At 35.4% G+C, this 17,586-nt stretch overlaps 1 protein-coding gene across 2 annotated transcripts in view; it reads right to left on the bottom strand.

Annotated features, from left to right (window-relative positions):
• Positions 1-15,193: 15,193 nt before the first annotated feature.
• The window catches only part of LOC121318131 (glucoside xylosyltransferase 1-like), a 42,475-nt gene continuing 40,082 nt past the window's right edge, over positions 15,194-17,586 (bottom strand). Inside the window, exon 7 of one of the 2 annotated variants that reach the window (XM_041254455.1) lies at positions 15,194-15,598. Coding sequence is in view for 1 of the 2 variants with exons in the window: in XM_041254452.1 (XP_041110386.1) it covers positions 15,589-15,598 (10 nt within the window). In the remaining variant the exon portion in view is untranslated. The remainder of the gene's footprint in view (positions 15,599-17,586) is intronic. The other variant, XM_041254452.1, reaches the window with a different exon arrangement.

Raw genomic sequence — 17,586 nt, 5'->3', positions numbered from 1 at the left:
GATTGAAGTGGATTTAACAGGTTACATCAATAAGGGATCATAGCTTTCACCTGGATTCACCTCGTCAGTCTATTTCATGGTAAAAGCAGGTATTCTTAATGTTTTGTACACTCTGTGTGTGTGTGTGTGTATATGTATATATATATATATATATATATATATATGTGTGTGTGCGTGTGTGTGTGTGTGCCTTCTTCTGTCTTATCGTGTACATATTAAAAAGAGAAACTGCATGAGTCTGAATATTGGCGGAAGCTTATTTAAAAGAACTTAGTTTGAAAAAGGCTGTTTACACAATGTATTGCCTTGAGGTATCGTTCCTGGCAGCTTCAGTTAATCAAGAGATTAGCTTTTTCTCAATTACAGTAGGAGCAAAGGTTTTGATGCAGCCGGTACATTCCTCCCTCTGGAAAAGATATGCCAGCTGCTCAGGTCTGACACCAGCGGTGCTGGTTTGCTGAGTAATCAACAATGAGAAAGTCCAGGGGATTAATAAGAGTGACCCTTAACAAGGACATTTATCCTGCCAACTGAGTAGATATCCAGAGAACAGAAGTAAAGCAAGCAAGCTGTGCCAGCGCTTAAAAGTCACAAGTTCTGCACGACAGGAGTAAACCATTTCATATCCAGAGAACTGATAGTCCTCACTGGCTTAAAACCAAAACACACCACTTATGTTATCAACTTCAGTAAAAAAAATATATATATATATATATATATATATATATATATATATATATATATATATATATATATATATATATATATAGATGACCATCAGAAACTGATTCTCACAAAATGGATACAAAATAAAGAACAAACTTGAGAAACAGGAACCAAAGAGCCCTAATTATTGACAAACTCCTATTTTGCTTTTTTATATGACATTTAGTTTATTTTATTCAACAGCAAATAATAATTGCATGTTAATTATTTGACAGGCAGTTTAACAGTAAATCCAGCAAACTGTTCTTAAACTAATATTGGGACCACGGCTTGTGATGGATGTCAGTGCTCATAGGATATCATCAACAGTCCATACCTGAACGATAACCAGGAATGCATCATATTGCAGAAAGAGCTATAATACATGTCTAGGATTGTAATCACCCTGAGCCAATATGCTTGAAAACAAAGCAGCACTTATGTCCTGGCAAGAGCGATGGCATCCCACTCTTATCTATACAGGCACTGCAGTTAGTCAAGAGGTTAAGGATGTGTCTACAAAGCTTTGTTCATGATAATGCAGCTTCTCCCATTTTTTTTCAACCAGTGTACCAAACTATAGAATAATTTGCTTCTGTGCTTTAATGTCTGTTGCTTATTATTTGTACCTGTTGTAAAATAAATGGTTTCTACACTGATACACATATGAGAATTAGCTACATAGTTAATCTTATCTGGGAAAACACATAGATAAGAACTGCGGATAAGGTTCCAGAAATGTTTCCATTGTGATGGTTCTGATGAGGTCTAAAGCAGCTCTGTGATAACATCACCAGCACCAGCTGCAATATAACATGTTTGCACCATGGGTTTCTTTTCTCCCAAGGTTTGGCCCAAGCAGAGCAACTAAAAATGAGTTTATGTCAGCATACCAGTCTACATGGTGTACCAGCTTGTATAATAAAACCAAAGCTATTGCCACAATGGAAATGTAATGGCAGTGTACAGCTGGTACTGTTATGGTACCAATGAGCTGCAGTGGTTTACCGGTACAGTATGTATAGGCCCATTATAGTTTAACAGTATTGGTGCTGCTAGTGTCCCTTAGTAGGAACCACAGCATTGTCATTGAAGATACTTGGTACTGTAAATGTAGTTTAATTCTAGTCAAGACTATACGTGGTCTTTTTTTCAAAAGCAAAGTCCCCTGTTTCCTATAGGTATGCAAGAGTGCTCTGAATACTGTGTCCTACTTTATTTTTATTTTTTTAAACATTATGAACTTTCATAGCGCTGACTAATATAAAATGGTATTGTATTTCCCAGCGAGAAAGACCTTTGAATTATATTATTATTCAGCAGACAGCATACAGTGTGCTCTTTATAATATAGTTTTTATGCAACACTACAGATATCTTTTTTTTTAGTCATAAGATCAACCCACAGTAATATTTCTCTACAAATATTTGTCATTGTGCTGATACTGCATGCTTTATTTTAGATGAACAGAGGGACTTTTAGCACTTTGAAAAAGAGTAAATAACAGTTAAACCTCTAAACATGCAGATTACATCATAATTTGACCAAACAAGTAAAACAAAACTACTGGTTTCTGGAACCTTCCAGTGCTGATAAATTGATAAATTACCAGGTGGATTATAACCTTCCAATATCGAATAATAATAATGCAATGTGCGTACAGCATTATATTTCCAAAATGTTCTAGTATCAATGAATCACAATAGTAGAAGAAAATAAAATAACTCTATATAAATTTGCATTGCTGCATAAGTAAGAACTTCAAAAGGAAACCGCATACAGTAAACGTGAACGACGTAAAGCAGACCTGCTTTAACCACATTAACAACATAAACAAACTCATGCTTTACACTTAATGACATACAAACTTACTTGTTAAATGCATTCAGAAATAACTTTAAAAAACCTTTTTTTCAAACCAGGATGCACAGGTTATCAAATATCAAGAACAACTGAATAACTAAGGAGAGCTCTGAGCTGTATCAAAGCAAAGATTAGTAAATTGATGTAATGTGATGAAGTATTAATGTCAAAATAAACGGTTATTTTATTAGCTTGAAATGGAGGTCAGATAGCAGCAAAAACGGCGGCCCTCATAGAGTAAGCCAGTTGTCAAGTTGAAGATCACAGAGGTTACAACAAATATGGCCGTATAATTGTAAATGATTTGTTTTTTTTAAAAAGAAAAGTGCCACTCTTTTTTTCTGTGCTAAAATTAGTTTACAAAACTTTACAACAAACAGTTGCTGCAAACTGATAAATAACAATCTTTTGTTTCTCTACAGAACCTAATACCTGTATTGAAAAGGTATCATTCATATGGCCAGGCATTAAAAAAATGTGACGGTGAAAAGATTAATTCTATCTGGAAAACCAATAGAATTAAACTTGACAGACTGAAAGGATACTTCTGAAAAAGTCAAATGACTTTAATTTGGCCGCTTCTTGTGGTCAACTTAGAAGTAATGTCACGGTCACTGACACATTTAGTTTTCAACATTATAGAACCTGGTAATGAAGTCAGTTCTTCAAATCTTCACACATAAGACATTGATCAGCAGGTCTTTAAAGGCCTGGTCAACATTTGTTCACAGCAACAAGAGGGAGACTTGCTGTGGACAAGCTGGCAGCCTTTTGTCCAGTTGTTCTATTTTGATGGTAATACAACGGTAACCAACTCAATACTAGCCAATTATATTTGATAGCAGTGTCACATGGTAAAAAAATATGCATACACTTCCAGCTCTAACTAAATAAATAAATACTGGAACATCATAAAGCCAATGTGACAAATATTGTAGCCAATTGCATACTAATTTTCCAGAATTAAATCAAGATACTGTAGAAGTGTTAAGACACTGCAAATTAGCTGTGACTACGGAATTAACATACCATTCCTTCATACCCGAGTTTCTGTAAACTACCGAAGCTTGTTAACATCTGATTAATGCATATGAAGCATGGGGCATGAAAGCCAAAGATAACATATTAAATATGAAGATTAATTAAAGAACATTTCAGTAACTAAATTATTAGAATTGTCATGCATAATTTCAAAATGTATATGGGTTAACCAAGTTAAGACTTAATTATCTGCATAAAATTGAAGCCATTAAACAGTGTAAATGCCACACTGGCATATAATAGTACAATACAAATCCCTTTCTTAGATAATTTCTTTCAACTATAAATTTGCTTTTGAAATATATTTGAAAAATGTTCAGATTGACTATAGGTAAGATTATTCAATTCAAGTTAACACTTTACATTAAGTATATCTTATTACAGTGTATTTACAAAGTAGTAACTTAGTAAATACATGTGTGCTTACACAAAATGACAATGTTATTTTAGCATAGTGACAATGTGTAACTATGTATGTGTGTATGTGTTTGTGTAAATATTTTTGAATGATATATGTAAGTACACATTTGTATGTAAGTAATTAGAGAGACTTAATATAAAGTGTTACCCAATTCAAAGCCAATTGAATATTAGGGCTAGCTGTACAACAATGAACTACATTATTTTAGTTGAAAACTTAAAATGTTTGTACAGCATGGGTCTTTATTAATTGATTAAATGTTGTGTTGACACCTTCATCAAAGCAGTAATGAAAAGGAAAATGTCTCACAACATACTTATGTCAATGGGGGAGTTTCCATGTGTTTTCTAATTTTTCTTCGGACATTGTGATCAAGCCAAATGAAAAATAACCCTATACATTGTGGGTTTCCATTGGCTCATGCAAATGAAGGGGAAAGGTCAATATGCAAATTAGCCATGTGTAGCATTCTTGGTTTTCACAGACAGCTCGGGGAAATGTGGTTTCCATGTACAGAAAACAGGTACAGGAGATATATAATGAAATTGTCAAGCCCAGCTATTGCAGATTATCATGGCATGTAGGATTATAGAGCTCTGTGCCAGACACCTTCCACGTATGCTCCCAGAGCTGTCTGGATTAGAAGCAGTGGATGTTTTCACCTGAAAAGCGTGTTTCTGAGTGAAAATGGGTGTGGATTTCCCATGTTTTACGTCATGCTAAATGAGATTTACCCTGTCCCTCTCTGTGGCCATTATTTTCGGCCACAAACTTGATCAACTCGAGCTTTTCTCTCAGACATTCACGCGCATCGCCACACAATAACAATAACGAATAACTACACTTGGAAATTCCCCCAATCTCTTGAGGATGTTCTTCTGAATAACTGGTTATCATATGTTTTCAGTGACTAATGCTAAGCATCTGCTCTTGAAAAAATAAAAATAAAAACACAGAGGCTGTTTTATATGTGGTGGGTATAGTAATATTGCCTCATGCAAAAAAAAAAAAAAAAACAATCAAATCAAGCAATAGTAAATTCAAGAGCAGACCAGGCATCCACTCACAGAGACTCAGCAACACATACTTCAATATTACCTTCATTATAAAAGGCTGATCAGATGACAAGTCTTAATAACTGCTGTAACGTTGTATCAAAGGCAGTGCGTAAACAATTTTCGTCACTTTTTCTTTTTTTTCTGTTGAGAAATCATATAAAATCCCCCAAAAATTATAATGGAAATTATTTTCTCCAGAAATGTAAAATACAGGGTTGTCCTGCACCCTGGGTAGGTCAACCTGACTGGGACATAATCAGTCTGAACCTAGTCCAGTATTCTCTAATCACAAAGGTAGATTGAATGGAGTCAAATTGGTCCAACGCCATGTCTACATTCTGCACTTTTCAAAGCATTATGAATTATATCAGTCTTTTTTGTTGTTGGCAAGACTTTTTAAAACAACATGACATTTATGTGGGCTGGTAAGATTAACAAAAAAAATTACCCAAAGCATCAGCAACAGCTTTCAAAACACAGACAACATTTTTTTTTTATTCCCTGCTTATTTCTTCAATCTGAGATTATATATATATATATATATATATATATATATATATATATATATATATATATATATATATATATATATATATATATATATATATATATCTGAGATAGTAAACACGCTGTTTTGAATATTGTACTGTTGATCCTCTTCAACATTTCATACACAAAAAAAAGGACATTAATTAGATTCTGCTTCACAATGGTGCAGGGACAGCTTGGTTAATATTTCGTCCAAAAAAAAAAAAAAAAGGTTTGAGAAATCAGATAAGCAGTCCCTCCAAGAAAGAGTGCATTAAAGCTGACAGAACAAAGATCTCACAGGGGCCTCATCATACGCAGACAACATGCAGCATTCATTCAATGGCATTTACATTCTACACACTTAAATGCGAAATTGGGCATGAGTGACAACTTTATTCATCAAGTCATATGCCTCTGATATGATATGCCCTGCATGCTAAGCAGAGCAGCTCCTTAATAACACTGGTGATGAGACACTGCTACTTGTGGACTATTCTCATTTAGGATAGCATTCAATTAGCAGTGTGAATGCAAGATGAGATCAAGGTCCTGTCAGTGTTAACAAAGTGGTCATATTTCTACGGTTGTTCTATTACCCTGCTGTATACAGTACTTTAGGTGGCTGTTAACAGAAGGGCAAATGCAGCTGCAGACCAGGCTTGCCTGTTGCCTTTCTTTCAAAAGGATGTGAGTGAGATTGGCTGCCATCTTCTGCAGGGGTTTGGTTCAACCAGTCATACGATCAGAAAGGCCAATGCAATGTAAGCACAAAACTGAATACAATGGACTGCCTTGGCCAGATAACTATGAACTATGACACAGGAGACCATGGCAATCTTCAGGAATTTGAGGATATTCTTTTGAACTGGCTAAAACCTGGTCACGCACAGTAGACATTTAATGGAACCTAACAAACCTACACACAGTAAAAATGTATCTTCAAGCTTGCATACTTAACAGTATTTCTTCTCTTTTAAACTATCTGCTTTCCATTTCTCCAACGCCTGAAAGAGAGAGAGCTATGCATTGGCAGTTATTTATTTTCTCATTGAATATTGCATTTTTCAGCTTGACCTTCAGACTTTCTCAACAGACAGAAGAGTTTTCTTTTCATTTAATCCTCAGAACCGCATGCCTCTGTGTTCTAAGACTTCTGCCTAAAATCTGTGTCATACAACCTTAAAAAACAGAAAGTGGGGTTAGTATGTGTATAGAAGCTTTGATTGAATTAGTGCCTCACCCTCAAGCAACACCACATTCTAAACACAGCACATCTGGTACATATTATGTATACAGGGTTGGGGAAACTATTACAAACACCTGACATAATATGGCACTGATTCCACGTTACGAGACTGCAAGGTATTTAAATCATTCTGGAGGGTTCAAGACCATTCCTAAGTGATTATCACCTCTAATTCTGGGAGGCTGGGGGAGGAAATCGGCAGGGAAGACAGATATTTGTACTGTCCCTTATAAATGTGTATTTATTTCAGGCAGCCGTTTATAATCGGACAAATAGCGTTGGCCATTCCCAATGATTTTAATAACAGAGATGTTGTTTATACTGTGTTAAGCACGGCGTATATTTTGGGCAAACTCAGCTGTTTGGATCTCGTTATGTGCCGTTCACATATATTTAAATGACAAACACACAGCTTATACTTTAGTAATTGGCCTTAATCCACCAATTAGATGTTTTCACCTCGTCACCTTGCCATTCCATAGATTTCAATACAAAAGGCAGCACTTTACTGTAGTAAATTTTTTACAGATCGATCAATCAGCTGTTTGCACCGCGTTACTGAGCAATTACCCCTGTACTGTATCATCGGTATTTAATCCCTTTACGCAGTGTCGGGTTTAGGCTACAGTTTGGAAAAACAACACTGACTGCAACAGCAAGCAAGACGATGCTCATCAGTATGAAAATTCAGTGTAAATAAAATGTCTCTGTTAGATACTATGTGCTTGCTAAAGCATGCTTGGAACTCTGTCAGTCTGCAAACAATCCAAGGTTGCTTATAAAAGCTGGGGTTTCTGTAGTTGAGGAGAAGAGTGCTGACAAAAATACAACCAAAACTGACATCTAAGACATCTTTTTTTATTAGTGTAATAAGTGTCTTAATAAAGATTTTTAACCGCATACACGCTTGTTTGTTTTGATTACTGTACTGGTGATTGGGGGACATTTTGAATGTCAGGTTATTGTGTAGGAGTTTATACCGTCCATCGTTTACTGCGGGTGAATCACGTCAATACAAACTCGCCCATTTTAAACGGTGGCAACTGTATACACAGTGCTCCCTCTTTATACTGCGGAACTGGTTATAGGATGGTACGGTCTTGGCACCCATTTGCCCTATAATGCCATTGCACTAACTCTAGTATTCTCTTTATGAGGCGGAACACAAACAGCACAGTCTCTTAACTTTGGCTTCCGACTATGGCATCCGGTACAAGGTAAAGCAGAGTGTGTGCAACTGTCCAAGAGGTGCCGATATCCCACAACACACACCCTGGAGTGCCAAATTGCAATTATGCAACGGCGATGAAGTCAAACAGGAGGACAATCCTTGCTGTGGTATATTTGTTAATATCGGTGGTCTCTCTGTTTCTTCCAGGTGTGAAATGTCTTTACAAAGATAAGTTGTTGCAGATAGTCAAGAAGGCATGGCTGTCCAGTTTAACATCAACATTCTGATGTTACCTGTGATGTCTGACTTATGGGAGACCATATATTCTTACCCTAATGTAAGCCCCAGCCATGAAGAAATAGAAAATAGGGAAGGTCCAGCTGTTGTTAAGAATTACTCTTACAGTAATCAACCTTGGTGAAATATCATATTAGGGGTATGATGAGGTTATTTCTTACTGATAAAATGAACTGAGAACCTTTCCAGTAAGTGAGAGCTGAAAGAATGGCATGAGTTTACAGGAATATTAAAAATGAGTTTGAATACTTTCATATATTTTACCCTCCAAGGACATCCAGACATAGGCCTACATATAATGTCAAGTGAATATATAGATATAATAAGGTGGCAAGAGTAAGAATGAGAGGAAACAAAATGTCATTTGGTCATAAGTCTCTACTAGATCTTTTTGTGACAGCCAACTACAGATTGATTTATACGAATAATCACTTGTGTTATAGCCATATTTTATTTTAGATTGCTTTTCAAAAAACAATATCTAGCGGTGTGTGTGTGTGTGTGTGTGTGTATATATGTGTGTGGCGTGACTATATATATATATATAATATATATATATATATATATATATATATATATATATATATATATATATATATTCAACATGCTAATAAATAATATATTGGAAGCTTATTTTGGAGGAACACATTTTCAGATACTCCATACTTTAATTCTACTATTTCTATGCCTTTATTTCTATTATTTTTGCAAGGTTACTTATACATTTAAGAACATCCATTAAAATCTAAAATAAACACAGACTCTAATAGCAAGACACAGTCATTGATATTATTGTACAACTGTATTATCAATTTGACTGCCATGAAACAGTATTAATCTGTTATGTGCTATGTCTCATCAGTATGTAGATACTTATATTTTTAACAATGTCTTTAAAACCATGATAAAAATCCACATAGATAAATATTACCAGAAATTGGAAATGGCATACATGAAATAAGAAAACCCAACAAACTAGCAAAAGGCTAGTTAATGTTTGACAAGGCTTAATATTGAACGTCAATATAAAAAAAGGTTAGCTGCTGTGCAGGCTTCATAATATTCAATACTTAATGTAGTATAAATGTTTTCTCATGCAAGCCAAAAATTGCTCCCATCTGCAGATTTTGCCTGTAAAAAAAGTTTTTCCTCATGCTAGAGTGTGCACAAGTGTTCTTTATGTTTTTAAGCACTTATTTCCCTTTCCTCACCAGCAGCTGCATCTGACTTTTGCAAGGCAAAAACAGAGGCTTTGTTTTTTCCCCTCCGTGAATGATGGGCAAAATGTATTACCAACCATCTTCTCCCCTGACTCCCTCCAATAAATTAATCTGTGCTCTGCAAAGAAGAAAGAATGTGCATCTGGGTCTCTCTTCTGTAGTGGGTGTACATATCAGTCTTTTCAACAGTTAAAACAATGGGAACACATATAACACAGAACAGTCAGTAACACATTGAGTGTCACTTTCACAGCCAGGCTGATAATATGATATTTTACACACCATGGTAGATGCTGGAAGATAGATACCCAGTAATACTCATTTATTCAATATTTTGGGGTTTTTCTTTTTTTTTTTTTTTTTTTTTTTTTTTTTTTTTTTTTTTGCAAGAATTGAGTACAAGCAACATGTATTGGTTAAAAAATGACTACATATACAGTGCCTATAGGAAGTATTCACCTCCCTTGGACGTTTTCACAGTTTGCTGTGTTACAACCTGAAATCTTGATGCATTTAAATTGGATATTTTTTCCTTTGATTTACACAACCTACTCAACACTATCAATGTGTGAAAAAATGGGGGGATGGGGTGAAAAAACAAATCAATTAAAAATAAAAACCTGGAAAGTCTTCATTAGATAAGTACTCACCCCCTTTGCTATGACACCCCTACATAAACTCAGGAGCAACTAATTGCCTTCAGAATTAAGACAATAAGTTAAATGGACTCCATTTGTATGCAATTAAAGTGGTTCACATGATTTCAAATTAAATACACCTGTCTCTGTAAGGTCCCACAGTTGGTTAGTGCATTCAAAGCAAAGATATTACCATGAAGACCAAGTAGCTTTCAAAAAACTCTGGGATAAAGTTGCAGAAAGGCACAGATCAGGGGAGGGGTATAAAAAGATTTCAAAGGCATTGAATATCCCTTGGAGCACAATCAAGTCGATCATTAAGAAGCGGAAGGCATACGGCACCACCCAGAATCTGCTTAGAGCAGGCCGTCCTCCCAAACTGAGCAGCCAGGTAAAAAAGGCATTGGTCAGAGAAGCCACCAAGAGGCCAATGACAACTCTGAAAGACCTACAGTGTTTCATGGCTGAGTGAGATGAGAGAAACTGTCTATGTGTCAATAGCTGAGGTACTCCACAAATCTGGCCTGTATGGAAGAGCGGCAAGAAGGAAGATATTTCTGAAAAAAAAGCCCATGTAAAATTCTGATTGGAATTTGCAAAAAGGCATGTGGGAGACTCTGAAAAGATGTGGCAAAAGATTCTTTGGTCCGATTTGACTAAATGCAAAGTGTTATGTCTGGTGCAAACCCAACACAGCACATACCCAGGTAACACCATCCCTACTGTGAAGCATGGTGGTGGCAGTATCATGCTATGGACATGCTTTTCATCGGCAGGGACTTGGAAGCTTGTCAGAGTAGCGGGAAAAATTGGTGGCGCTAAATACAGTCAAATCCTTGAGGAAAACTTGCTTCAGTCTGCAAAAGAACTAAAACCGGGATGGAGATTCACCTTTCTGCAGGACAATGACCGCCAAACGACACTGGAGTGGCTTTAAAACAAGAAAGTGAATGTCCTAGAGTGACCCAGTCAAAGCCTGGACTTGAACAGAATGAGAATCTGTGGCAAGACTTGAAGATTGCTGTCCACCAACAATCCCCATCCAACTTGACAGAGCTTGAACAATTTTGCCAAGAAGAATGGACGGATATTGCACTATCCTCAAAAGACAGTTGTAATTGTTGCCAAAGGTGGTTCTACAAAGTATTGACTCAGGGGGTGAATACTTATCTAACCAATACATTTCAGTTTTCTATTTTTCATTAACTGTTTCACAATAAAAAATCTCTTGCCTCTTCAAAGTGTTGAGTAAGTTGTGAAAATCAAAGGGAAAAAAATCTAATTTAAATGCATCAAGATTTCAGGTTGCAACACAACAAACTGTGAAAGGAGGGTGAATACTTACTATAGGCACTGTACGTCTATATCTACTTCAATTATTTTCTTTATTTTGCATAAACAGGTCTTATTGACCTGTAAGGCTTAAGGTAGCAATGTATTTTAGCAATTTGGTCTTTATCTGTAAGACAAAATAATGACCATAAAAATCCATCCGGACTAACTCCCTGTACACTGCCCTGGTCGATAAGGCCTGTTCAATACCTTCCTTCAGTATTAGGGTTATTGTGCTATTGACGTACTCATTTCAGATGCCAGAATTCACTGTAGCCCTGTCAGTCACCAGTCATTTCTGACCACATGTAGACCAATCAGTAGCTGTCTCCTGGGAAGTTTGCCATTTGTTAAAGACATGTAGTCCTTGCTTTCCCGGACAGTCTCTACCACAGATGCTCTGACTATTTAGGCACCCGTTACTATTCTCCTTTCAAACTCAGATCATTTTCTTCAGCTCATTTCACACACAAATAAAAAGAAACAACTCTATACCTTAACAATAATAGGAAAGTATTGACTATCAACGTCTGAAGATTGTTTTTTTTTTAATGTATAATATCCAAGACTCAACCCAGTCTTCTACAGAACTTGAAACATAAAAAATGGCAAAAGTGTTAAATAAATATATCATTAAAGGCTACCTTGTATTTTTAATTTGTTTTATTTAGTGTGATATTTTTTTTTTATTATTTTAAGTCATATTTTGGCATATGTGTCATTTACCATTTGCAAATAATGTCTCAAAAGCACCAATACATTAAAATGAGAATGATATGTGCAATCTATCAAAAATAATAACCAAGTGTAGTTGTTAACCAACCGGACAGACAGCTATACACACATATTGTCCCTTTGACCTGTTTTGACAACCGTGACATTTCTCAGTGTATCATGAGGTGTGGGGAAACATTTGTATCAAGACCTGAATGCTACATCAATGGCAGGGCCTCATAAACATGTCACATTTCAACCAGCTGTCACAGAAAATTGCTAAAACTGAGACACAATTGTATAACAGCTCCTGTGCTGGTGATAAGATATTTTAACCTAACCTGCAATCTCACAACCCCCTCCCCTCCCAAAGAAAAAAGAAACAGGCACTATAAAGCTGTTGGCAATGACATGGCTTCAGATTTGAAACATGAATATGAGTTTGAAAGGTTTAGATATGTTAATAATATGTCAGAGAAGAAAAGTGCAGTGTGTCAAATACTTTATAGCTTTACAGAAATTAGTTTTGAGGTCTCCTTATAGGATTTGTTGGTTTACAGGAAGGGAGATTTATATTTTACTGTCGAAAATAGCAAGGACCCAAAAAGGAGAAAAAAAAGCCTTTTATTTTACAGTAAATAGGAGAGTGAACCCACTTTTCAAACTGTGGACATGAGGAAAACTGGTATTACTACCAGTCTACTAAGCCTGGCACAGTGGCAAATTAAAACACTGTGATTTTAACATATATTTTTATATACTCTATGTGTGCTTATCAGAAAATTTAATGTCTTCCTGCCAAGAGCAGTAAGACCGATTTCAATTACCTAGTGCTGTCTGATCATAATGTCTTTAAAGTGGTTAAATTGAATAAAATAATAACATTAATCTCACATATTGTGCACTTCCATTGCTAGATAGGTCTCACAGATGCTATTTAAAAACATGCACAGTATCTAGTTTCCCCCTCAGTAGCTGCAAAGCATGACAGTCAATAGAGGAAGCAGTTGAATGAGAGAAAATAAGGCATTGAAAGGATGTGGAGAATTTCACTTAGCACCAGTGGCACTGGAACAAATTTTAAAGTGGGGGTGCTGAAAGCCATTTAACAAAATTGTAACCCCTGTATATGATGGAAGCCATACAAAGCCAGGGGGTGCATCCCCAGCACCCCTAGTTCTAGCGCCCTTGCTTAGCAGGTGAAATGGCCATGGAGAACAAGATTAAAAAGTAAGATTCGCATAGAGATTTCTTTAACCCTGTGTTTGCTAACATGTGCTTCTTTGAAATGTGCATATTTCAGCCCTTTGTTGAAGTGCGTGTCAGTTTAGATGTATTAAATTACATTGTTAAGAGTTGTTCAACAGTTGGGTTGATCTATCCTCCTCGGGTGCGGTCTCTGCAATATATCTTAATTTTTTTTACATCAAGCGACAGTTTAAATTTGGTTCCTCCAATGCCACTGTCTTAAAAAAATAAATAAATAAAAATAAAAATAAATAAATTATTTGATATTCCCTTTCTATGTGTGGTTTAGTTGACCGAAAGAGAGACAGAACATCTTCAGATTAAGGTCAATCAGAATATTCCAGTTTGTGTTTGTTATATTCAGAAACACTACCAGGATACAGCACTGACTGTATGAAAGTATGCAAAATATATTTTTTTAAACCTTTCCAGGTGTCCTATTTTTTTTAGACATGAAATATTCTTTCCCCTAACAGCTGCTTATCTGACTTCCGTTCCTTTCTTTTTATTAATGTCTTCTTGTGTTTTGTTTGACGTTTACTCAGGGAGTCTTTTATCTTCTTGATTATTAAACTCAAAAGGCTACGTCTCTCCTTTACCCACTTTAATTTATTTCTTGTTTACTACACTTCCCTTTGCAGTTCTAGAAACCCACATTCATAACCTAGTTGTCATAGCTATTACATTTACATACAGTACTTGATTCTTTTGCAGGGAGTAGTAGTTTCACTGAAACCTATCACTGCTCTGCCATATATGACAACAAGATGGCATCAAGCTTCTGATGTTACCATCTCTGTTTGCTAACTTCTTTATTAATTCTTCTATGGGTTAGTTTCTCGATTTCTAATAAATTGATTGATTATGCCTCTTTTCCTCTAGCTGAACTAATAGTTCCCTCTGTTAATAATAGTTTCTTATTAAATTACTATGAATTTTTTTTTTTTTTTTTTTTTGGACTCTAATATGCTTGAGTTTTGAGAATATCCTGTATGCAAATTTCTGGGCCAAAATTTGTCAATTTGCCCTTGCTGGAAAAGCAGTGTCTGTGTCTCCTAGGACATGTCTCTGGTGTGTTCCTTTTCTTTACAGAACTGGCTAGCCTGACTGCAGCAACACTGGTGCACCTTCACTGGTGTCTCCACCCAGACAGACATTTTTGTACTCAGATTGAGAATGTTTAAGCACATAGTGAGATATAGTTTATACTTTTCGTCTTGCTGTTTTGCTTGTTTCTTGTTTTTTTTTTTTTTTGTTTTTTTATCAGCCTAGTAAAATATTTATCACAAACAACAACAACCATGTTGTCTTCAAACAAAATACTGATTGACTTTTGAGTGTAAATGAAGCACTGACAATGAGCTTCAAAATAATTAATTTCTACAAACCTAAAGGTAAACAACAGACACCAGTAAGTTCCTTATTAAAATAGTTGACAAAATAGATAGATTCAACATAAAACATCAATGCATCTTTAGTAATATAATATGTATATGTGTTTATATATTTGTCAAGCATTGTGATATGTCACATAGCATAAATATGCTAATTTTGGATTCACTGTCCTTTGTCCAAAGCATTATCAGCTGTAATTAGTGAAATAATAATGAAAATGTATAGCAATATGATCTTTACAAAAGAACATAAAGAACAATAAAGAATAGCTAAGAACTATTAAATGTCAGTAATGGCTCAGGACTGCAACAGTATTGGATTCACTCAACTTGCATATCTTTGATCGATTGTACATTTTATTACAAAAAGTTAAACACTAGTTCACAACTTTACAAAAATACAGATAGATTGTACATATAGAAAAGTAACAATGTAGGTATGGATTGCAGTACTATGATTTAATGTCCCTATATCAAAACAATACAATGGAAATGAACAGACAAGTTGTCGTCGGGCAGCGCCTGTAACACAGGTTGAACTCCAACTCCTTTACCTCCCCAGGGAGTTTCTTCCCCTGGCGTATTCTACATCCACACAGTATTTCAAATGCAGTGTTGTTTGTTCTTCTGAGTGTCAGACCTTGTACTGTAGCTGCAAGATCTAATTATTAAAATAGCTCCAAGTGGCACTTCTTAATTGAATTCGTCTTCAAAAACAGCTAAAGAAAAAAAAGAAAAAGAAAAAAAAGAATAATTCTGTATTTATGTGGATGAGCTGATATTGCACTCATAAAAATAACATGCAAATACATTTGAAACCTAGTTTAAGTATTCAGATGAAAAAGGGAAGAAATAAATGAGTTCAGGAAAGCCAAACAAGGGAGGTAGACATAAAATTATTTTATTGTCAGTAATTATGCATGACTATTGCTCCTGTGCTCTGATAATCACCATTGGTAGTTAATGACACAATCTTCCATTATTGCAAAGCTCATAAAACAAACTGCAAAAAGTGCTAGAATCAAGAACTCCTTCTATGGGATAATACAGCTGGCTAATACTGTTGTAGCCCAGTAACCTAGATAATTGATATGCAACATCCTCTCTACTATAAACAGGAAACGACTTTGAGATTCCCACACCAATACAAGTGGGAAATGTGAGCAAACATTATTCAGCCCCTTTATTAAAACACTCTTAAGCTCCTGGGTTCATGTTTGTAGTTTTTTGTTCTTGTTTTTTTAGGTGTGTTCACAATAAGGCTCCAACTTATTTCTTTGCCAGCTTCTGAACTTATGCATGTTTGCTCTTGTGGAACACTTTCACGTGGAACCCCTTTGATAACACTACAAAATGGGCCCATAGTAAACAAAGCGTACCATCATCTTTGTGACAATCATTAGGTTGACGTACAGATTCTTTGTTGCATGCAATGTATTTTTTAACGATAGAGGGCCAAATCCAATACTTATTGCAAACCGCCCTTTATGAAAAAGGAATTACAGGGAAACTTAAAAACTATAGTAAGAACATTTACAAATTTTCTATAAAAACCTGAAAGGTTTCAAGAAAAGGTTACATATAATGCAGTTTTTTGAAATGCAGAAAAGTGTTTATTTCACTTGCATAATGGTCTGATCAACACATTCCAATATTATATTCACCAAAACCGAGTTTATTTCATTGTGATAAGACCATGGGTTTACTAACTGCACTTCCTGAAGAAATCCCAGTGAAGGAATGACAATATTACACTGGAAACTTGATTGAATACCTTCATTAGAGGAATGGTATTTCATGTTCCTGGAAAGACTGATAATACTCTTGACAATAGAAATGAACTTTTCCGGAAAGTCAGAATGTGTTTAGGATATTTCTTACATTGCCCAACCTTTTTGCAAAGCTCTTTAAAAAAAAAGAATAAGACTTCAAATCCTTATACAGAACAGTAACATTACTGTACATATTTTTCAAAGAGTAGAAAACATGTGATCAGGATTATATTTCTATGCTTTTCTTAGCTTTCTCATGATTTCACAGGTTCTGTTAACAAAACGCAGATAGTTTATAATTTAAATTTGCAGTATGCTTCATTCACATTTATTCCAATTAAAGATATATTGCAGGTACAGTAACACTTGCATACCCTGTCCCAGTACAATATATATTCTTGGTATCAGTGATTTAATCTTGACATTTTCTTCTAATCATTGACCAAAGTAGGTAAGTGAGTACTGTTCCTTATACCCATGTTGGCAGAATGGTAGCTGTCAATATTTTTATGAAGTGTAAAACACCTTGCCCATGCTGTGGAAGAACTTCTGTGTTATATTTAAATATATGTTCATGGGAAAGTTAAACTAGCCACTGCTCACATCAGAAGCTTCTGAAGGTGCTTGTATAGAAGGGTAATGCTTTACAGGATAATCAGCAGACACAGGTCTAGGAGTCCTTTGATAGGCTTACACAAAACCAAAATAAAGCTAATTGGTAAGAATAGACTAATTAGAAGATTAACTGTCTGCATATTGACCGTATGGCTGATCAAAAAGAATGATTAGCATGGAAATATATCAAGCTTCTCTGATGGTCTTGTGTGAGTCATTCACACTGGCACTTTTAAATCAGCAAAGTTCAAAAGCTTGGATAGCGTCATGTGTTATTTTAAAGAGCCGGTCATGAAATGTCAATGCAGTACTGCATTTGT

Source organism: Polyodon spathula, chromosome 7, assembly GCF_017654505.1.
Source record: "Polyodon spathula isolate WHYD16114869_AA chromosome 7, ASM1765450v1, whole genome shotgun sequence".
Lineage (NCBI taxonomy): Eukaryota > Metazoa > Chordata > Actinopteri > Acipenseriformes > Polyodontidae > Polyodon > Polyodon spathula.
The sequence above is the reverse complement of the archived record's forward strand: the minus strand, read 5'-3'. Positions and strand labels throughout refer to the sequence as shown.